This window comes from Haliotis asinina, chromosome 5 (genome assembly GCF_037392515.1).
Source record: "Haliotis asinina isolate JCU_RB_2024 chromosome 5, JCU_Hal_asi_v2, whole genome shotgun sequence".
Lineage (NCBI taxonomy): Eukaryota > Metazoa > Mollusca > Gastropoda > Lepetellida > Haliotidae > Haliotis > Haliotis asinina.
In genome coordinates, this window is record NC_090284.1 from 56,157,750 (window position 1) to 56,182,113 (window position 24,364).

Genomic DNA, 24,364 nt, shown 5'->3' on the forward strand with positions numbered 1-24,364 from the left:
AACCATGTTTATATATGATTTGGCATGCATGGTATCATAGTGCTTTTTCGTTGTCGTGTTTTGTATATTTTTGTGTTGTTGTTTTGTATTTTAGGGGGGGGGGTTTGTTGTTTATTTAATACGCTAACAATATTTCATTGTGCATGTTCTTGCAGAACATTTCAGCAGCATTTTGAAAACACTGCAGTGACATGTGTCATGAAATATTTTCTACTTTGTGTTGCAGATTGACAATCTTGAATCACATTTCTTTTTAAAATTCAAAAAAGCTTTGTATACTTGTGAAAAAACGATACTAAAACGTTTCCCCAAAAACGCTGTTGTTTAAAAAAAATGACACGCATACAAACACACATACATATACTCAACTATAAACTTAAACGTGGTCATTTATAGTCTAATGTAAATGCAGCTTTTTGTGCATTATTGGGCACTTTAAACGTCATGTTACAACATACAGTGCACCAACTGATTCTATATTCAGTTTGAGCTGAGTTTGAGTGAAATGACACAATGTCAAAAACAGTGAAAAACAAGAACACGCGCACGTTAGCACCATGTTTGATTCAAGCGCCCAGACACAACGGCTAAGTATAGTTATGTGGACGTCAGACTCATCATGCAGCTTGTGACTCTCAAACTCGACGACTTTTGAATCAGTTGATTCACTGCATGTTGTGACATATCATTAAAAGTGTCAATTTAGCTCACAAAAAGTTGCATTTACCTTAGAGTATACATCACCCCACCCCGTTTACGTTTATATATGACTATCAAATTTTAGGGTGTTCCCATAATTTTTGTTTGTAGTACATTTTGAAAATGCTATGTGTTAACTAACGTGATGGGTAATCGTGTCCGTTTTGATAGCATGTCTTGTCCGTTTTGACAAGTAAATTGAGGCGCTTTGACGAAACCGCTCGATTTTGACGGTGTCAGTTTTGACTAGTATCCTTCTAGTGGGTCGCAGTTGCCAAGCTCAGACGTGTTTTGTCGTCATTTTCCAGCGGTATATATTCTCAAGAATTGAGTGTCAAAGTCTGCCGGTGTGCTTACCTTGAGAGGTAGTCGGACATGTATGTAAAGTAATGGAGAGGATATTTGTTTGACTTTAAGAACTAGTATATTGCCATATAACTCAAACGCGTACAATTGCAAGATATTGCAGCAAATCATTTCAAGAATTACCCCCCTTTAGGAGCTCGTTCATCCACGCTGACAACATGGCGGCTATCAACACACGAGTTATTATCCGAATTGGATGGATGTTGATGTTAACTGTGTGTTTCATCAGAGCGCAAGATGGAGAAGATGATGACGAAGACGACCAGTACGCAGAATATACAGATTTGATGACGAGCTGCAAATTCCCAAAGTTTTCTTTAGAATACCTTTCACAGTCGTCGGGAAAACCGTTCCATGAAGTATGCAAAGACAGTCCAACGGACAGTGATATGTTACTCTTGTGTCGAAGCATGCTCGGTCTTACCATGGAAATATGTAACAAAACTAAAGTCAGTCAAGTTCAAAAGGAAAAAATCGATAAACAAATGTTTATTGAACTCTACACGTATGACCAGGATAAAGTACCCTTTTGTACAAGACTTGAAGGAAACAGAAACGCTTCCCGACTTTTAGGATCCTTCCTGCCGCAAAGTGTCAAGTGTAAAGAGTCATGCAGAAACGGTACCTCAGAAAAGCTGTGTGAATTCATCTACGTTTCAATCGTTGCATATGGTAAGTGAAGTAGCCCCTTTTTTAGTGGCATAAAACATAGAGAGCCCTAATCGAAATTCGTGAATCACGATAATTATCATGTTTACTTTTGAGTGTGTTGACTGTCACTGTGTCAGAGATATAAATAAATATTTAATGTATATCTCTGACAATTAACTCACTCCAAAATGCATGGCAACAATATTGCTTATAAACTATCACTGGTATCAGTCTGTACACGTTACATAGCATACATCCTTTAAATGGAAGCATTTGGCAAAGTAATTGGTACATCAATTTAGGAAAAGGCATAGACTGCAGATGTACATAGAAAATCTTGTAAAGATTTATTTTATCTACTGAAAAATGTATACAATCATGCCCGTTTATTCACACACTTGTGTTTTTCTTGAAATTGTGCGGATAAACAAATTTCCGGATATCTAAACCATGGCCATATGTACATGTACAAAGAAACAAACATAACGGGCCTCGGACATAATCTTTATTGATTGATAACACATCACGCTATCGCCAAACGTACATGCTTTTCCAATTAACATTTCGTCATTGATGGGCAAATTTCGACTGTTCACATCACTAATCCAATCACTGCTTTTTATGTTTAGGCTTGCAAGCATGTGATAACTCGGATGAGCTTTTGGGAATTTCTGGCCATTTGATTTGTCTTTTAAAATGTTGGTGATTGTCGACTTGCCAATGGTGTGACTAAATTCTGAGCGAAAATGTTTACTAAGGGTTACCAGACTTGCTGAGGAATGCTGGACCTTGTATTTCTCTGTTCTGCCTCGCTGAATTGGCATGGTGTTTATGTTGGTTGACTTGCCACTTTGACAAATGTTTCTTATCAAACAGCAGTTTATGAGCATAATCATAGTGACCCACAAATTGACATGCCTCAATATTAACTCAGTGTCAGCTTGCTAATTACAGGTAGTTAATCCTTTCACGCTTCAAAGACTGTTTTCTTCTTTCAGGTTAGGGCGCACAAGGCCAATTGGTATTTGCATATGTAAACATACTAACATGATATACGAGACAAATGTGCCTATAATTTAGCGTTCCGTATGTGAAAATGACTGTCCAGTTACTGATTCCAAATCCCCGCATAAGTGAGTAATTTTACAACTTTGTGAATTTGTTTTAAGGAGTTTTCATTGGGAAAGCGAGTTTTCCGGATTTCTGAGGTTCGGATAAACAGGGCACGACTGTATAACAGTATATGAGTCTATTATGACATAAGCAGTTCTCAATCGAATCCTTTTTTACTGCAGTCTGTAAAATGTTCCTGTAATATAAAATTGAGTTTCATTTTGTCATTATCTAACACGATGCAGTGGTTTCAAATTAATCATCACTGAGCAAATTTATACACATAGACATGACCAAGCAAATGAGTAAATTGTTAAGTATAAATTTATCATATTTTACATTTTACTGAATATTATACTACACTAACTTACCTAAACATGAAGTTGATAGTTTTTCATGGAGTCTTTTGACATAGTCATTCCAAAACATATTGCTGTGCACCTTTTAGCTATCTGGTTGTACTGTGATAAAGGTATTTTCCTCATCTGTCCATTTTCTTCTTGTGCTTTTCTCAGTTTAATTAGTCACTGTTAGCTGTTTCAGTGGTTCTAGCTAGAAAAAAGGGATGGTATCAAAAAAGAGCCCAATATGAAAAACAGAGTGTTGAGACAAAAAATTTCAAACTATGAATATACAAGTATGTTAGTGAAAACTAAGTAACAAAGTGGTGTAAGTTAAATACATGTGAATGCAATCCTTCCTATGGGAATGGATGAATATACTTTATTTTTACTTACAGCCAGTCTCTCTTCCTTTGTATAAGGTGCCCTGTTAGCAATCACCATGCAAATTCTTCCTGTCAGCATCTTTGATGTAGCAGTTAAAGAATGCAATGAGACATATCTGAAAAAAAAGGTTTTTCATAAATGAAAGTTGAATGAATAAATAAATAAATAATTATGTGGACACACACACACACACACTCACACACACTCACACACACACACAGAGACTTATTATCATGTAACTCTGATAATATGCCTTTTGCATAATGATATTATTATAACACTTTGAAATATTACTGTGTGAGGCAGGTATAGTCATTGAACTTTGAAATAAGAGATGTTATTCATGACTTTTGTTGATCTACAGGGCAAGAGTTGTTTACTACAAGTCAAGATGAAGTCTCTTGCCTCTTGTTCTGTTTTACTGGATTTTTTTTGTGACTGATAACATGATGATTCAGTTTTCTCCAGTAATATTCATGTTGATTTTCTGTAGCATGAAGACAAATATAGGCCTGAGGATGTAGATGGCAAACACTGAAATTATCCTTCTAGTTCTTTTTTTTAGATAACAAAATAATCTCTTATTATATGATGTCGGTAGACATTTCCATCATCGTAGAGGACAGTTTTCAGGTTTTTTGGACAGTTTCTTGATGTGGTTGTAGGCTTCATCTTCTCTGAAACAAAAAATGATGTGTGTGATTACTGGTTGGCTGTTATGTGATTGTAACATCAGTCCTTATCATGTATTCATCAATATTCAACAAGCCATAACTTTTAGTCTGAGTATATTTTTAAAACAAATTAAGATGAATCTAGGCCTTACACATAATATAACAATATGATCGAACTTCAGCTAAAGAATTTAATTCAATTTCAAGTAAAGAGATGGTTGAGCATATTGGTAATTGAACCACCCAATGAAAGTCTTCTTTACACTTAAGTGTTTGCTCATCCACTTTGGGCTCGGTATCCTGGGTGCTTTGTTTCGAATGTAGTAAACCAAGGCACAAAATATTGCACTTTTGATTTCTGATTGTATACTTATAAATTTGGTTATTTGTTTTTTCATAATCAGCAATGTATATTGTTATGATAAATGATAATTGATAATTGTGTTTTAATTAAGTCTATTTTATTTTTGGTTGCATCTAAGTTTTAAGCCAGACGATGATTTTGCAGTAGCCTACACATCACTCTGATTTGAACTTAGGTTGACCAAGACTACTAAGAGCCAAGGACAAGTCCAAATGAAAAAAATGTTGTTGTTTCAATTACAGCTCTTTATAATTTAGGCTAGGTACCAGTGTTCGCGATAACCCGGAAACCTGGGCTTTTCATGCAAAAAAATAATATAAACACACTCAAATAATATTTTTGATAAATATTTTGGAATTCTGATCTTCTTAAATTTAAAGGAAGTACCTTAAAACTTAAACATATTGGGAAAAACATAACTTTACGAAAGACTCAAAACAGTAATGAAAAGTACACTCAGAAAACATTTGGACTACATATTTTTAATTTTATTTCATATTTTATTTTTAATTTTATTTTTGCACTCACTCTTACAAAAGCTACCACGATCACTGGGTAGGTAGAAATTGTTTTTGGAAATTTTTCACATTTGTCAATGTGTGATTGTTTATTTAATCAAGCTTGAGACTATCATGTCAACTTTCATCAGAATGACCAATGTTGATCAGTGTCTGAAAAAAACGCTGGCATCTGCATGCTTATTTTTTATCAGTACCAGAATTCATGGGTCAGTCAGATAAATGGAACCACAACATATTTTTCTTAGGCCCTAAAGGCAAAACATTATTTTTTTCAGTATTAATCATTTCTCTCAGAGACAAAACTTCATGACAGATTCTACTTTCCAAGATGAGTGAGCAAGTTTAGTTTTGAGCCACACTCAGCAGTATTCCAGCTGTATGGCGGCGGTCTGTAAATAATCAAGTCTGGACCAGACAATACAGTGATCAACAACATGAGTATCAATCTGCGCAATTGGGAACTGATGACATGTGGTCAACTAAGTCAGCGACCCCGACCACCTATCCCGTTAATTGCCTCTTACGACAAGCATAGTCGCCTTTTATGGCAAGCATGGGTTGCTGAAGGCCTATTCTACCACGGACCTTCACGGTTTTTGTATAAGAACATATGCTCAACGCACAACATGAAATACTAGTAGACTAATTCTTTATCTTCAAATATAAGTATTGGCTTATGGTTAAAGTGTTGGCTCAGGGTGCTTAAGACCCAGGTTTTTGTTCCCCTTTGACTTATAGCATAGGTTTCCTACTCTTGTTCATCCTTGAAAGTCAATTTCAGGTAAGAATATGGCCCTCAGCAACCCATGCTTGTCATAAGAGGTGACCAAAGGGATCAGATGGTCAGATTCATTGACTTTGTTGACACAGGTCAACAGATCAGATCAAATGCTCATACTGTTGATCTCTTAACTGTCTGGTCAATACTCATGTGCTGCATAAAACTAAACTCACTTGCTCACACTCTTGTTTCAGTCTATGATGGGTTACATAATCACTGATCATGTAGAATCAGTGTTACTCTCCATGTAGATTGAATAAATGCCAGTCTGTAACCACGACTACAATGAAGGCTTGTTACTATGACTGTAATAAAGTACATGTAACCATGACTACAGTGGCACCACACAGCATGTATAGTACTATTAGTAATGCTGGCTGTCAGTTAATATTTTTGACATTGATAATCATTGCCATGATTTAATGAAGAAGTTGCAATGGTGCTTGTAATGATATGTATTCCTTTTGTTTATTTTATTTGTTGTATTCTTTCAGAAAAACTTCATGCTTCTGATCAAAATGGTGGCCTTGGATCAAATAATGGTGCCAGAACTACTGCAGGAACTGGAACTACCAGTGGTGCCACATCTAAAAATGAAACCATATCTAATGGAAATACTGCTAGACCAAACAACGGTAATGGCAGTACCATTGGAAATGGTGGACCTACTGGCGGTAGTGTTGGACCTAATGGTGGACCTACTGGTGGTAATGTTGGACCTAATGGTGGTAATGTTGGACCTAATGGTGGACCAACTAGTGGTAATGGTGGACCTACTGGCAGTAATGGTGGACGTAATGGTGGACCTACTGGTGGTAGTGGTGGACCTACTGGCAGTAATGTTGGACCTAATGGTGGACCTACTGGCAGTAATGTTGGACCTAATGGTGGACCTACTGGCAGTAATGTTGGACCTAATGGTGAACCTACTGGCAGTAATGTTGGACCTAATGATGGACCTACTGGCAGTAATGTTGGACCTAATGGTGGACCTACTGGTGGTAATGGTGGACCTAATGTTGGACCTAATGGTGGTAATGGTGGGCCTACCGGCAGTAATGTTGGACCTAATGGTGGACCTACCGGCAGTAATGTTGGACCTAATGATGGACCTACTGACAGTAATGTTGGACCTAATGGTGGACCTACTGGCAGTAATGTTGGACCTAATGGTAGACCTACTGGTGGTAATGGTGGACCTAATGTTGGACCTACTGGTGGTAATGGTGGGCCTACCGGCAGTAATGTTGGACCTAATGGTGGACCTACTGGCAGTAATGTTGGACCTAATGTTGGACCTACTGGCAGTAACGTTGGACCTAATGGTGGACCTTCTGGCAGTAATGTTGGACCTAATGGTGGACCTACTGGTGGTAATGGTGGACCTAATGTTGGACCTAATGGTGGTAATGTTGGACCTACTGGCAGTAATGTTGGACCTAATGGTGGACCTACTGGCGGTAATGTTGGACCTAATGGTGGACCTACTGGCAGTAATGTTGGACCTAATGGTGGACCTACTGGCAGTAATGTTGGACCTAATGGTGGACCCACAGGCAGTAACGTTGGACCTAATGGTGGACCTACTGGCAGTAATGTTGGACCTAATGGTGGACCTACTGGTGGTAATGGTGGACCTGCTGGCAGTAATGTTGGACCTAATGGTGGACCTACTGGCGGTAATGTTGGACCTAATGGTAGACCTACTGGCAGTAATGTTGGACCTAATGGTGGACCCACTGGCAGTAACGTTGGACCTAATGGTGGACCCACTGGCAGTAACGTTGGACCTAATGGTGGACCTACTGGCAGTAATGTTGGACCTAATGGTAGACCCACTGGCAGTAATGTTGGACCTAATGGTGGACTTTCTGGTGGAAGCATTGGACCTAATGGTAGTACCATTGGTAATGGTGGACCTAATGGTGTTACCAGTGGTGGGTCGACTCTTCGATCCCAGGGAGACAAGAATGGTGTCAATGGCCAAGGGACAGCAGTTCGTACCGGGGACAAAACAACGACTACAACAGGAGCCTCAAACATCAATCCTAAAACCACAACTACGGTGAAAATGGACAGCATACCAGTCACTAAGGGCCAAAATGTTGCAGGTGGAAAAGACACCAATAATGGGGACATGGATTTTCAGATACCTGGGGATGGCCATAGTGAGCAACCTGGGAAGGCGCCGGAAGTGATCAGGAAACTAGAAAAGGAATATGATGCTCCTTCATCTGGTAACTTCATGGCTTACTTCCTGACTGCTGTGGTTCTGTGTATTGCCGGATATGTGGTATTCCATAATAAACAAAAGGTAATAGTGCTGTTATACTGGTAGGTATAGTTACCATGGTTATACATGTTACCATAGTTACAGATTGTTTGGACTGCTATTTCATTTCAATCTGGACTAAACAGTAATAAAACATTTTTACTAATATGTGTGCAAACATTAAGCCCTGTGTCTGGCAACTGGTCTAGATCTCTCGGATGCTATTTTGGGCAAAGACAATGTCACAACAAATTCTCCCATTAAACAATTTCAAATTCTTGTTGTCCTCAGAATTGACATCAAATTGTCATTGAGATTATTGGTGTCTCAAGGTTAATGTGTTAATGTGTGTGTTCTTCGTAAAACTGCCATAAGGCAGTGTTTGGGGGTGTTTACTTTTCACATTTAAACTGCATAAGGAGGATTTCAATAATGATCAGTGAACTTCACTGATCTTCAGTAACCCATGCTTGTCAGAGGGTCTGGGTTAGAACTGATTTTCATCAACTCATGCTTGTCATAACAGACGATTAACCTGATCAGTTGGTCAAGCTCACTGACTCGGTTGACACATTCTCATACCTCAAGATTGTTTTGTCCAGACACTTTTAGTATTATATTACAGACCACTGCCATTTAGCTGAAATATTGCAGAGTGTGTCATAAAGCGTAAATCACTCAGCTTTAATTGAATCTTGATAATAGGATTGATTCATGAAATGAAATTTTCAAATGATTATATTTTTTTTTTCTGTCAATTTAAATTTATATGTTTGTTTGGCAGATAATTGCCTTCATCATCGAGGGGCGCAGCAGTCGAGGGAGACGGCGAACTAATGGTGGCGCAGAGTACAAGAAACTACAGAGCAACGTTGAAGAGGTGATGCCGTCACTTGACAAGTCCACCTCGGCTAAGAACTTCATATACTGATTTCTCATTTCATCATTTGCACTATTGGATACCAAGAAACAAGTCTTTGCTCGACACAATGTATTGACATTGTTCAATGCAAAATAGAAGGAAATATTCTGATGGTTTTGTTTCTAACAAAGCATAGGGCTTTATGAGCGACAACTTGTTATCTGTAAAGTTATGTGCTTTGCTTTTGACTCACCAACACCATAAGTTCTAGAATGCCTGTCAAATGATTTCAATGTCCTGTCCAAGTCCATATTCTCTTCAGCATGTTAATCATTAAATTAAATTATGTTTTTGAATTTCTACTTACGTCTTGTGTGGAAAAGCGGTATAGTTATAGTGAAGACTGGGAACTTTAACATGTGTTTTCACTAACAAGTTGCAAACCTCAAGACAATGTCATCATTCCGTTTATTGACATGAGATATGTCATCGTGAAAGTTTATCATGTATTGATGTTAATTTTAGTCACCATTTGTCACATTTTTTTACGATTCTAAAATCCTAATTTGACTGAGTAGCACTGAGTAGTTTCCATGGTTGAATAACAAAGCCGGTTATTATGATAAATCGACTGTCCCAGGAACTGACCATGCTACCAAGGTTCTGTTTCCATGTCCACTTCAACGTTTTGAGAGACACAATCAGACAAAAACTGTTAATTTTCAAAACGCAAATTAACTTCTCAGAATTTGTCTTATGTGCTCAGCCTAATAATAGATCCAAAAGATTTGTTATATCTGTTGCCAAACTTGCTCCCTATTTTACCAATGTTTATGACTGGTGATTTTACATGTTGAAATCTCAGTTGATGATATTGGTGATCTTAATGTACTGTATCTTTCTTCACACTGTTTTTGCAATCAGCCTCTGCTAATGTTTCATACCCTCATCTATGCATGTTCAGCTCATTGGAAGTTAGTGTCACATCAATATCACTGTCAGTATATGTAGTGATATGTCCATCATGATATGGTCCCATTGTAGCCGCCTAGACTGTGGGTCTTCCTAAATATAGCAGAGAGTAACATCACAAAAAGTACTCTTGTGCAAGGACTTCCACTATTTGATCAAAGAGATCTATGACATGATTGCATTCAGTTGGAATGACAATGTTGGTGAATGACGTACTGATATTAGTTTTGCTGTGCTGGGAATTAAGGGCACAATGTCACACTACAATTCCTTGAAAAAATAATAAAGCATTTCTCCCAATAATGCTAACTGTCAGCCCCAAGAGAAATTACATATGAGTTACATATTTGGCCCCCAAATTATGTATTTAGATTAAAATATTAAGTTATATAGCTCAAACGAATTACTGTGACATTGCATTAAATCGATTCTTGCACCCTCTACCGGTCAATTGTTGCTGCAAGTGACGCCCACCACATGTGACAGTTTTTGATGTGCAGAGGAATTGTTTCCGTTCCATATATGGCAAGTGTTCTCTGTTTGGAAATTGTCCGCCTTTAAAGTTTCAGTTATAAATTTCAGACAAGTCAGGGATAGTAAGTCTTTTATCGCAGCAATAGGAATCTAATCTGAGTGCATATGCCCTGTTATGACGGATATTGTGAAACGTAACTGGTGTCGTGTGGATATCAAATGTGAACATGTCCACATATCACTGTTGCCTAGCAGTCATATTTCTGTATTTTATTGTCTGTCGCATCATTAAGTACTTGGACGTCAGTGAACAGGGCGGTCACACTTGCATACCATGTTTTACTGCACAACTGTACATGAATAAAATGGATTATCAGGAAATCATTACACACATGACTTGTACAAAACTCATAGAAAATTTCACACTCGTTTTGATAAATGGCATGCTTGTCCATGTAGTAATTTCTGTGTGTATAATATGAGCCAAAATATTGTCAAAGTGTGACATTGTGCCTTGAGGTATAGGTTGGTACTCCTATCATGTGTTGTTGGATGAATGTATGTTGCGTCATCATCTGAGTAAAGACCTCCTGTTTCTTGTGTATTTTCAGTCAGTGTGACTTGAGGAGGATAAATGATGGCACCCACTCCTATCAACTGCATCCCAGGAGAGGTGTCGTGGCAGGTTATTGGGTATTTGGTTGCCATGGTTACTGGCATCATGTTCGTCAGTTATGGACATGAATGTGTATTGGTGATAGACTTTAGTGTTTAAACAGTTCCCACCTACATTTCACAACCACTATCTACTTACAAGCTTAGTTTTGTTTCAAATCTGGCTTTGTTGAATAATTAGGAAATATATGTCTTCATTTGGAAATTGTTGGTATCTGATAGAGTTCTGCAAGTTTTGAAAACTGAAGTTCTTCATTCTCAGGTGAATCTTGTATATGATGGACCATATTTCTTTTGGTAATGATTGTGTTTATTTTGTTGAAAAATGTAGATACGACACTGAATATTGGTTTCTGATTCCAGGGTAGTGTATTTTTTCCTAAATGTTAGACGTCTGTCACCATAATATTTTTCACAACCAAATGACAATTGTTTTCAGATTATATTTTTTTATGCAGTTTTGATGATGAGTATTTGAGATATCTGTACGATTTTCTTAGACGATGTGTAGGTTTTCATGAGGTTCTGGCACAGATTAGTATTAGCAGGTCATGTAGATTTCTCCCAAGTGCCTGTGATATTTTATGGAAACTTTTTGAAATTCAATTTCATAACTCTCTACAGTATTACAACAATTAAAACCAAAATGTCAGCCATTCCAAGTTTGTCTTAGTTAACATCTTGCTGACCTTGTTGACATTTTGTGTTGCTTTTATAATATTGATAAAGGGGATATCTCTTATATGTTTTCAATGTCAGAAATCTGTTGACTGACAGATTGACAGTTTCATATTCATCATAGGCACTTAGCATGCATAGTATGTAGTGACACATATTTGCTTCTTGTCCATGACCGGGGCTCTTTGGATGACTGTCCCCTCACCATGTATATATCACAGAACTAATATTCTTATTATACCCTCACTATGATTTAATAGTGTTTACTTTTGTAATGAGCACAATGAACTAATTTAGCTAGACATTCCATTACCTGCAAAGTTATTGTTAAAAATCCTTTAAAGGGTAAATACATGTATGTTGAACAGAGTATGTTACCTTCTTTTCTTTGCTTTCGTTTATAGGAAAACAGAACAGATGTAATAATAACAATGCACTAAGGTGATCATAAGTCACTAAGGTAGCATTTAGTGCATTGTTTCTGAATGGGAGTTAAGGTTGACTGCAGTTTGAGTTTCTTTGTGAAAGGAGCAGTAGAATTCCATTTCCATAGTGGGCAGGAAAATGATTATGATATTTACTACACTGAAAATGTGTAGGTCATACAGGTCTCATCGCTTTAACACGGAAGGGGAGTTGTTTAATGTTGGCTATATTCCTTAATTCAACAGTACTCAAGGAACGTGTTTGACCTGACTTCATCCTTTCTGTGTCTCTGCTACATTTGTGATATCAAGATATTTTCAAGTAAATCTATGACAATAACAGCAGTAATACCCCATGAAGAGTTGTATAGAAAATCCTGTTATGTGGAGGAATGAAGATATTTGTGTGATGTCTAAATTTGAATTGCCCTCTAAGGAAACTGTGAGATTGAAATTGTGTGGACAAGGTAACATTGTGCAACTACAGTATTTATGTGATATCTAAATTTGGAACACCCTCTAAGGAATCAGTCAGATGGAAAATATGTGGAATTTCTGTGATATCTAAATTTGGACTGCCTTGAAGGAAACAGGGTCATATTGGGTGGATGCAGTCGGTTGCTACAGAGTAACAAATGCCAAGACACTACAATGAGAGGTATGTTCAGAATTTCACTCAGATCACAGTAAGGCATTAAAGTCACTTGCCAGGGATTTAACTGCTGAGTCTCTGCTTGTTTTAAACAACTTAAGTTGCAAGAAATATTTTGTGCAGTATGACAATTAATGAGGGAAGTAAACTATCAGCTGTGGCAATACATGTAGTGTTAGCATCCAAATCTTTGTTGCAGCTAACAAGGGAAATGCAGTTACCATGGTTACAGGTATTTTTTCAGGAACTTCCCCACTGTTTCCTATAGCTCCTTCTCCACAGTATACAGCATGCATGGTATATAAAAGATGTATTCGCTCCAAGTGGTGTGTATTGCACATGTGATAAATACCTATTATGGTTTTGATGTATTGTTGGTTGGGCAAGCCTTCAAGGAATTCCACAGAATGCTGTCAATTACTGATACCATTGTTAGGCTTGTGAATAAGATCAGGCCTGTATTTCTGGAACACAAGTTGTTCCATGAATATTTCCATTCCTTACATTAATGATATGCATGATTTTAAAGGAATGTCCTTGCTTCAGGCTTATTCATCGAAACTGTGAAACTGTTATGTTCATTGATTACTGGAGTCAATTCCTTTCAAAATATCCTTCTTGTAATGTGGATTATTCAAATGTGCAGGAGCTCATGGAGATAGTGCTTCATACCAAATAATGATCTCCATTTCTGTGTACTTGGTTCTTTAACGTACATCAAATGTACTTCCAATCTAAAATTATGTTTTGATAACTTGTAAGGTTAAATCCTGGTAATTTGACTGTGTTACATTACATTACACTGAGTGTTTGTTGGTTTACTCATATTCCAGAGGGCCTAGTGTGCTAGCATTTGAACTGATATATACCTTTAAATGAATGTTGGCTTCATCTTGTGAGAAGGTGAACATACCTGGGTCTGTCAAGAACATCTTGTCACTGATATTATCACTGTACATGATAGATTATTTCAGTTGTTGTTAAATATATGCTTACATTATTTTAGGGTTTGATGTGGCTTGGCAGTTATTGGGTATAAGCTGAGTGCATTAACTTTGTCTTGTATACATAATGCAGAACCCTTATCCCTGCTGATAAGCATGATATATAGATTCCTTGCCTGTAGATATGGATGATGCATACCCTTTGTCTTGGATGAGTATGCTGCATATCCTTTGTCTTGGATATGCATGATGCATAATCTTTGCCTAGGGTAAGTTTGATGCACAGACATTGTCTTGGAAAAGCATGATGCACAGACTTTGTCTTGGATAAGCATAATGCACACCCTTTACCTTGGATAAGCATTTGCTCAGACTTTGTCTTGGATAAGCATGATTCCTAGACTGGAGTGTTTCATGATTGTTAGGTGTTCACACAGAATACATGAGTGTAGTGTATCAGTATGGATTGAGGGGATGTCAGACAGTTTCATCCAACTGAAACTAATGGGAGGCTTTGTTTCTGACTGGGCTTTCAGGATATATCAACATTTACAGATTCTGTATCTTAGTTTTGGGCTGTATCCATTAGTTATATGAAACTGTTAAGTGTCGTTTATTACAGTATTGGGTTTGTAGAAATTGTTAGTGTTGTAGATAGCTATGTACTATAAGGTGATCATCTAACCTATTTATGCAGTTTCAGAATGGTCTTGGTTGGAATACTTCTTTTGGGATGCTTTGAAAAAAATTGCTCTTTGTAGTAATAATCAAGTTGTAGATAGTACATGTGTTATAACAGGTTCTATGATGTAATCTACAAAACTACTATACCAGCAGAGTTGACTTAGATTACAGTTAACATGTGAAGACTTGATGTTGCTCTTACTGTAATCAGTAAAGAATGGTTAATGTTCAAATTTCAAGCAGATCCATTCTCACATTTCAAGTTCATGTACATAATTGACATTCAATCATTGTGTACATAAGTGAACATTGCCATAACTTAATACTGAGTATACATTGTTGTGTGTGCTTACACATTAACGTCCATGTCTGGATTAAGCATGTATGCCTACACATTAACATCCCGTGAGGATTACGCGTTCTCACTAACGTATGGTTGGTCTACAGTAGTGGATCAGGTGACGAGGTTAGGTGGCTAGTCTGATGTGTCGTCTTGCTGACAGCAGCAGAGGATGTGACTCATACCGATCCCGAATTGATCTACAGCCTGCCATGTTTAGATGCAACATGGCTTTTAAGGCACAAAGTCACATCACATTTCTCTAGAAATACATAATGCATTTCCCTCAATAATACTATCTATCAGCCCTCAGGGAAGCCTCCGTATAATTTATTCCAAAAAATATGATGTATTTAGATTACAGTGTTAAATTATAAAGTGTGAATTAATTAATGCAAGATTGCATTAAATTGACACTCATGCCCTCTACCAGCCTCACATTGTTTAAAGCGAACTGTGTAGAGTTATGTCCCCTGGAATGCACTTTAAGAATATCCTATAACCCAACTTGTAATTGAGTCCAGTTTGGCAAACCCCAACAAGACCACATGCAACAGTTTTCGATGCACGGAGCAGTCGTTTACATTCCATATATGGCAAGTGTTGTTTGTTTGGAAGTTGTTCAACTGAAAGTTTCAATTATTGATTTCAGACAAGTTGTAAGTCTTTCATTGCATCAGTAGGAAGCTCAAGTGAGTGCATATGCCCCCAGTATACATGTATTATGGGCCAAAGTTTTGTTGAAATTGTGTGACATTGTGCCTTTAAGCTACCATGTATGGTGTACATAATCAATTACATTTCATCACCAACCTACTTCAAACAGTAATTGTAAATCAGTTGATCTATACTTCTAATAACCCTGCCCTTATCTTGAGAGTTGTTTAACTTCCTATGAGTTGTACATATAACAGTTCGGACCATTGCCATGGTTACAGAGTATTATGAACCTTCAAGGAAATGTCTTGTAAATAGAAAGTTTCCCGGACTTGCATGTACTTATATATTTGTTGCAGCTTTTCATCTTTATCATTATCAGCGAGTGTTTGTGTATCTGTGATCTTCATCAGGTTGTTTCCAGAAACAATTGTAGGCGTCGGCCACTGAAACTAAAAGTTTCAGTTCCTTTTGCACTACATGATGTTATTGTAAAAGCACATTTCCATTTGTGTCCTGTTTCATGAAAGACACACATGCATTATAGGGCTGTGAGGGGTAACCTAGATACCTGGGATGGGTAGGTAATGAGTTAGAACCGTGTACCCATCTGGTGAGAAATAGACTAAACAATGTAATATGTTATTCTTTCATGAGTAAAAGGTTGTATTGTCTTTAAAGATTTAGACATAATTATGCAGTCACCTGTTTTGAATATCATACATGGATTAGATATTGAAAAACTTGAAATGGTAGCCTTAGGACTAAAAAATTTATTGCCATTTCTTACAAATTTGATGTCAGGAATTATTATAATGGGTATCAGGTATGGTAATGGGGATGGGGTACTCGAGTAGAAATTTTGGACCCGTCGCAGCCCTAATGCATTATTATGATTATTGCTGAGAAGTTAAGTAAAGAGAAGGTTTTACTGGCCTGTTTGTTTTGTAATTTCAATGATATTTGGAATCATTCCTATAAATGTCCAAATCTGTGACAGGCTGCAATGTTTATTTATCATATTTTGTAAATTCCAACGATGTTTGAATGTTTTGAGGCAGAGGGGTATATTTTTGGTAACTGGTCTCACAGAGTTAATATATATAATATATGACTGATGAAGCATTTGCTAACACAAAGTGACCTAGAACTGTTTAGGATATTCCTACATCTAAAAATATATAAAAAGAAAACCAGATTTTGGTTAAAGCATTTGCTCGTAACATCAAAGGATGGGGTTCAGTTCCCCACATGGATACAATGTGTGAAACCCATTTTTGATGTCCCTAAGGCTTGACTATGTTTAATAGCAGTGTAAAATCATACTCACTGTCAAAAGCTGGTTGTCACATCAGGGAGCAATGATGTGTAGGTGTTCATACATAGTCTGGAGGCATGTTGCCCATGTTGATTAGCTACTGAAGAAGAAGCTTCAGGATTTCTGTCATTCCATTTTGTGTTAATTTCAAGGAGAACCTATTTTATTGAAAAGTTAATTGTGCTTTTCCTGTGTCCATAAATGTAAATATATGTAAATAACTTGTTTTTGTTGTTTCATCTTGAATATTTTTGTTTTATAGTTTCATTTGTACCAATAGAAATTGTTTTACTTTGGAGAAGTATCTCACCTTGATCTATGAATTCAGTTAACACCAGGAATGTTTTGTTATTGAGACATATCTCATCTTGGATATTTGCTGTGATGAAACGTTATACTATTTTCTTGATGAATGTTTATCAGCAGATATAGTGCTTAGAAAATCTGTATTATTCTGCTTAGAATATTTAGTAGCATATAAGGGTGATAGAAATGCTAAAAGCAATGAATGAAAGATTAGATGTCCCTCTGTCCATCATCTTATTCAATATTGTCTTCATCCTCACAACTATTTCAATGTTTAGGCTCTAAGTGTTTTGGATACAGATCATAGCTAAGCTGTATGTTTTGGTATGCTACATGTCTTACGGTATATGACACATGTCAGATGGTCTGCTGTATGCCTTGTCGTAGTTAATATGTTGATATCTTGCGGTATGCTACATGCCTTTTGGTGTAGGTTGCATCTCCCTGGACATGCTATATCTTAGGGTATGACATTTGCTGATACATTTTTTGTGGTATGCAGTATGCATGTTGGTGTGTTACATACCATATGATATGCTACATACATACCTTTTTGTCTGTTTCATATGAGCCATAACTTTTGGTGTTACATTTTTTCTGGTATGCTATATGCATTTTGTTGTGTTACATATCTTGTGATATGACATGTGTCCTTCGTTGTGTTACTTATCTTGTGGTATGCTACATGCCTTTTGGTGTATGTTACGTATCATGTAGCATGTCAAATCCTGTGTAGTATAAAGAAAACAGGAACCTAAATACGAGTGAAGTGGATAAAAGATTATCTTGTTAATCATTTTCTGCAGTACTAAAAGTAATATCTGTGGACAAGATGCTTAATGTTGATGAACAAAGGTATCATTTCACACACATACTCACGCAATGTAAAGGTAAAATCAAGTTTTCATTTTGTCATAAATTTTCATTTGAATTCATATGTAACTTCTGTAAAATATTTCAAATGCAGTTGGACTTGATGTTACATAGTTGTTCCATCACTGTTTTGTCTTTGTATATTTTGCTTTTCTACAGATAGCACTTGTGACTATGCAAATGTAAAATATGGTTCTCAATGCTTAATGTGAATGCTAGTATTTTCAGAGTTGTGAATGCTGATACAAGAGTAAAACCAAATTATACTTTGAAAAACAACATCAAATACCAAGGTATATTTTTATGTTAAAAGTTTTTATCAGTAAATAAGTCAGTATCAATCACTACTACAGTGAATATTTAGAACAAAAAACTTTGTGGTTCTAACGTGATTTCGATTGATTGTAATGGGATTTTTTGATTTTTTGAAAGAAGGTGCATTAATTTTTATTTCTTTTGACACTGTGAAATAAGAGACTGGTACGTGCAAATTTATCATTTAGAATCATTTCTCAGTGGGCTGCAGAGTGTGTCATGTTTGTTGCTTTTTTTGGTATCTGTTGTAATATAAGAGTATTTACTAATCGTTTGAACTATGTGGGAGATTCATTGTGGTTACGTTCACTGAAATAAAATATTAGATTATTATCATACAATTGTTTTGTTGTTAATTAGATATTAGTGGTGTCGTTTGATCACCAGTTTCTACAATGACTAAATTATTTTATACTAACCATAAAAAAGTTAGCCTCACTTACAGCACTCACTCTCTCTCTCGCTCTGTGTGTGTGTGTGTGTGTGTGTGTGTGTGTGTGTGTGTTGGTGTTGGTGTTGGTGTGTCAAAAATGAATGTCTCTAGTAACCTGGGGAAACCAACTGCAAGCTTTATGCAAATGAATATTGCATGAGGATCATGCATTAAATTGTTGAAATGCATGTGCAATCGTTCATGTGAACAGCTGCGTTTTGGTGTAGAGTTTAGGTTAGAATTTACCAAGTTTTACTGATTTTCATCATTTACTGAACTCTTGACAATAATCTTTTCAACGTTACAAATTTGTTTTACAATACATCAGTTCGTGTGGAAACTGTACCTTTAAATAGAATGGAATATTTTGCAATATCTAGTTTAGAACAGTTGAGTTAGGTTGCTACTTTACACTTTGAATATAAATTTTTAGATGTTTTTCAAAGTTCGGAGCCTGAAGCCACGCAGTATGTCTACCTGTAGCCACAAACCATGAAAGTCTGATGAAGTCTGAAGTTTGCTTTACGCTTTGTTGTAAGTATGCTCGAAAGTATCTCCATCAAAGAAAGTGTCTCAGCAGGATAGCAACTGAGACAGAGTTCGTTCAACATGTCTAAGCTCATCAATTTTTGGATACGTGTATCAAGATGTTGATATTGATATTCATTTTCTATCATGCTTGCTGATTCAAGATCTTTTGTAGCCAATTCATCTTGCTGTTTCTGCGACGTTTTGGCCAGAATGGTAGTCTCCAAAGTGCGTTCTTGATACTGAATACAGATTAGTATACATACGCTATCTTCAAGCCTCTAAGTTCTCTTACATATTCATTTCCCTGTAGCATCTTACGGGCTCGGTTAGACATCAAAGTCTGTTAATAAAGTCGAGAGGAAATCGCCACAAAAGATGGCCGAGACTAGCAATGAAAGCCTTTGTGAGGATCATGCTTTCAGCTCTCATGGTTACATTTTTGTTCGAAGCTTGAGGTTTAGCCCACATGATTTCCTGTGCCTTCTAGCAGATGGCCATATGAGCAGTTGCAAGTATATGGCATTGACCTAGTTTCACACCCAGTTCAACCAAATGCAGTAATGTTCACTAATTGGCCAAGCTGACCACTACTTAACTACAACGTTCAGATTTTAAACACAGACGCTGTCTTGTTTTGTTGACAGCAACACGTAGCCATGGTCGTGTGAAGTTTGTAATGATTTAGGTTTGGTCCATATAGAATGAAATACTGTATATATGGATACTTTCTTTTTTATTACAATCAGACATATGACATACAGTAGCACGTAATTCACACTTGATATACTTGGAATATAACATAGCCTATTAATACGTGTAATAGATGAGCAATCAGATCACTGGGTTATAGTAATATATGTAATGGGAATGTATTGAATGCAAGGCTATGTAACTATTAACTAAATCTCGGGCAACTTATAGAAGTAATTACTAGTTCATTTGAATGATTGAATGTATGTTTGAATGCGTGTTTGCATGTATGTTTGATACGTATGGTTAATTGATGCATATGTGTAATATTATCTGTAGTTCCATGTTTGATTTGCGTGGCGGATGCAATTGTACTTTTCAACCCCATTATATAGAATATCACTTGTATATACACTCTTTGCATACACTGCTGATGCAGTGTTTTTTCAAAGAACGGTGATACTTTGATTCAAACAAGTCAGAATACGTTGTCATACGTAGAATAAGATGTCCAGCAACAGCTGCAGTCAACGCCATTTTATATGTTCTCTGACTTGTGGCAAACTGTGTGAGTTTCTCACCCTTTTCCACCCTTTGCTCCAATGAACATGATGAAGCAAAGTTGCCTGGTGTTATTTCTGATGACGTGTCATTTCTGCTTAAGTGGGTGTTGTATGTGGATCCTCCAGACCTTGTATCTGACTGTGTTACCTCGTATCTGCATGTCTACATGTACATGCTTCAAAGTCGATCTGCTATTATGCGATGCTAGGCAAGAGTTGTGAATAGCAAGTTCAGACGTCCCTGTCAAATTGTCATCATTGAATGGCAATAAACCCATTCTCCACGAAGTGGGACTATCTTAGTTTTTGTCTTTCCAATGACGATATTGTAAATAGCCAAATATTAAAAGTTGAAACTGCACTGTTAAAATACACGTAAGTTTGATTTGAGGTGAAAAGGAATTCTATGATTACAAATTAACACAAAAGTATACGCTATTTGACTTCAAAATTCCACGTTCCAAGTCACACATAAAGCGCTGCTCTATTCTCTTGCCCACACCAGGTAGTGTGCAAAAACATTCTTCGTTTGGAGCTTATACGTGTCTCTCAACAAAAGTCAGCTGAATTCAAAACAATATTTGTTGTTTATATGGATGAAATAAATTTCCAACAAATTAACACCAGAGACGCTAAGTATTCTTGTAGACATAGTGACAATATTAGAATGTACCCCATAACAATATGAGTGTACAAGGTGATCGGGTTAATCACGAAAGTCAAGCAAATGAAATCTGTCTCCTATTTGCTGCTTCCACTTTGTTGTGGCAATTGCAAACGTAAAGGATTAAAGGCATGGGGCATTCAATTTTCATCAGATCCGTTAAGTTACACACCAACCATTGTAATAATTGTAGGATTTAGGGTTTCATGGAGGACGCCATCAAATACTTATCAAGAAAATCATACTTGCCTCAATCATCCCCAGTATGTAAAACACGACCTGGTGTTCACGTTAGTGGTTATAAGATACGTTTTCATCAGATACGTTCATCACACACATGAATGACTTTATTTATATTCGGATCACATCGAAATAAACATGATAATATTTACTTTCCACGTGTATTTCCGGTTTGAGCACATGTTTTGAACCTCGCGCCATTGTGTATAGAGGGAGGGATGTTGCCTGTTCTCTAGTGAGTATACTAGGAAATACAAATGTTTTTATCCGACCAGCTAGACAGTTGTGTTTGTCGACATATATAATCTTAATTTCATTGAATGTGCCTCAGAAAGCTTTACCCTGAACCATCTCTGTAACAAGCGCCAACAAATATGTTTAACATAGCTTACTGTATATTAACGTCTTTGATGCAATTTGGAGTTATTCACTTGTTTGCTAGATCATGTTTATAAAACATTCACATTTATCAATGAGTGTTGTTGTGGCCATGCTCTGATCTCCTTTCCATAATTTAAAAGGTACTTAATTCAACTCTTGGCAAGTTACCGAAACTCTATTCCACTAATCTGATATTAGTACTGTTAAGGTATCTAATGATGAGCTCTTTATCTTACGTTTTGGTGAAAAAATGGTTTTGTGAGTGAGTGAGTTTAGTTTTACGCCGCACTCAGCAATATGGCTACATGGCGGCAGTCTGTAAATAATCGAGTTTGGACCAGGCAGTCCAGTGATCGACAGCATGAGCATCTATCTGCACAACTGGGTACCGATGAAATAATGGTGACATATGGTTACATTGCCCAGTCGCATATAATGTTAATGCTTGTTTGAGTTAATATTGTGCTAAGGTACTATTCAACAATGAACGTTTGAGTTGATTTTGTTGTTTTAAAATGATATCTAACGAAGAGAGATGTCCACCAGATATGTTACATAGGTATCTCCTGTCTCTGTGTCGCCGGCGTTTAGTTGAGAACACTAAATGTTTCATATTACAATATCAATGGCTGTTTGAGTTGATGTGTTAAAGTGATATTCAAAAATGAAATGGCAGATCATGGTTTATCAGCTAGGGTAAACATGCATTATCTGCATCGTTGTTGTTTATGTTAAGGATATCTGTTCCCATAATATGTATTTTGTTCCAAATAGTTGTGTCATCTCAATGAAACATTTTGAATAATAAAATAATACAATACAATGACCTTCACTGTAAACATTATTTGTGTAAGCCCAGGCAGATCAGTTACTAATCCTCTACATTGGACTGCAGAAGGGAAAATCACTCTCAAAAAACATGAACAAATTTAGCAATAATGAAGCTTCCATAAAATCTTGAGTGAAGCTTTATGAATGGTCAGTGTTTTCGAAAATGGTTGTTTGACCAGGTCAAGGTTAGTAATGATAAAAATATCTTCAGATTACTTGTACAAGGCTTTCCGTGTCATTCTGACTAATAGTCATTATGTGCAGCTGAGGCTCCAAAAGAGTTAATGATTAGTACTGACAGAAATTAAGAAATACATTCGAGACCATGTTTAAAAAAAGATGAGAGTTGTACAACATGAAACAACGCTGTAGTGTGTGGTTAAGTTCATTTCGTGAGAATAGGTGACAGCCTATCGTCCTTGTAACTTTCGCAGCGCGTGAACATGCGACCAGTCGATATGAAGGTTTTTAATATGGCGTAAAACTAAATGCTTTTGTGTCTGTCTAAGTACTCTCCGCAATGCGTGCAAGGTGATTATATTGTGAACCTTTGTGATGCAATCTACGTACTTACAGTTGTATGACAAAAGTAAATAATAGTTTTAAGGAAATGAGTGCGTTTCCATCGCCAAAGATAATCCAAGGCCCGAAATCCGCTATTCCGGAATATGAGATAGTAATGTTAATGAAAAGTCAGGTTTGTCAGTGTGTAATGGAAGATTTGTAGAGTTTATGTAGTCCTACTTTGTGTTTACTTTGTAACATAACGACGTTTTTGGAGCGCAATCACTATTATGGCATACCACGAACCCGCATTGGGCATTTTAGTCTCATTCCAGTGTATCAAAGCAAATCTAAACCACCACACTTCAACAGTATGCACTCAGGAACTACGTTATTACTAGATACCAACAAGAACTTAATAATAGTGACCGCTGCCTCTGATTTCGGCATCAGTGTACGTGCTGCGAGTTTGGCTTTCTTTAGAAGTCAGGCATATATATCGTGTGCGTAATCTCACATTGGTTTCTTTTCACAAACTAAATTCTTTACTCAATTTTCACACGGCGTTTGACAATTTGAAACAGCTGAATTTTAACTTAGCTGCATTTTTGATGTAACAAATCCCAAGCAACGTTAGTATTCTACTTATCAAACACAATTATCTCCTAAACTTGAATTTAATATCAATTTCAGTACATTCTGGGAAATGCAGGTTTTTTAAAATTTGAGTTATAGTTCTAACTCAGATTTAAGTTTGTTTCGAGAGATTAAGGTCTGGCCTCCGTCACTAGAGAAAATAGTAAACGATATTGTGTCCATCAAAGTGGCTATTTCAGTAAACATGAGCAAATAGGTTCCTATCCCTAACTGTTTATGTTTATCATTTGTTATTTAAGTATCCATATCCTAGCACACACTCAGTCTGGCACGGTCTAGTGCTTAAAGTGATCTCTCGTCACGCTGACGTCCCGGGTTCGATTCCCAACATGGGTACACCATGTAAATTCAGTTTCTGGTGTCCCGAGCCGTGATGTTGCGGAATATTGATAGAATTAGCATAAAACCCATCTTACTCACTGACGACCATGTTGTTTTACAGAACCAACACCTATGAGTTGACTTGCCCGATTTTCGTTTGAAAAACACATTAACGTTTAAATGAAAGTACACGTCTGTTGATATG

The 24,364-nt window shown here is 36.8% G+C and overlaps 1 protein-coding gene across 3 annotated transcripts; it reads left to right on the forward strand.

Annotated features, from left to right (window-relative positions):
• Positions 1-951: 951 nt before the first annotated feature.
• LOC137284883 (uncharacterized transmembrane protein DDB_G0289901-like) lies at positions 952-18,680 on the forward strand. Of its 3 annotated transcripts, none has more exons than XR_010956928.1 (4): positions 952-1,737; positions 6,392-8,211; positions 8,954-12,327; positions 12,439-18,680. XR_010956928.1 is itself a non-coding variant. In XM_067816913.1 (4 exons), exons 1-4 carry the CDS (start codon positions 1,224-1,226, stop codon positions 11,095-11,097), a joined length of 2,439 nt encoding a protein of 812 aa, XP_067673014.1. In that variant the 5' UTR covers positions 952-1,223; the 3' UTR covers positions 11,098-18,680. The 3 variants fall into 3 exon arrangements, 2 of the variants coding, with proteins under 2 accessions (XP_067673014.1, XP_067673013.1); XM_067816913.1 differs by having other exon boundaries at positions 8,954-9,049; positions 11,089-18,680; XM_067816912.1 differs by having other exon boundaries at positions 8,954-18,680.
• The last annotated feature ends 5,684 nt before the right edge of the window (positions 18,681-24,364 follow it).

What these genes read in the sequence shown, in the direction of transcription:
- LOC137284883 (XM_067816912.1), top strand. Translation starts at nt 1,224, where the DNA reads ATGGCGGCTATCAACACACGAGTTATTATCCGAATTGGATGGATGTTG. An exon ending in CGTTTCAATCGTTGCATATG is followed by an intron (nt 1,738 to 6,391) that starts GTAAGTGAAGTA and finishes GTATTCTTTCAG; the next exon opens with AAAAACTTCATGCTTCTGAT. An exon ending in TATTCCATAATAAACAAAAG is followed by an intron (nt 8,212 to 8,953) that starts GTAATAGTGCTG and finishes TTTGTTTGGCAG; the next exon opens with ATAATTGCCTTCATCATCGA.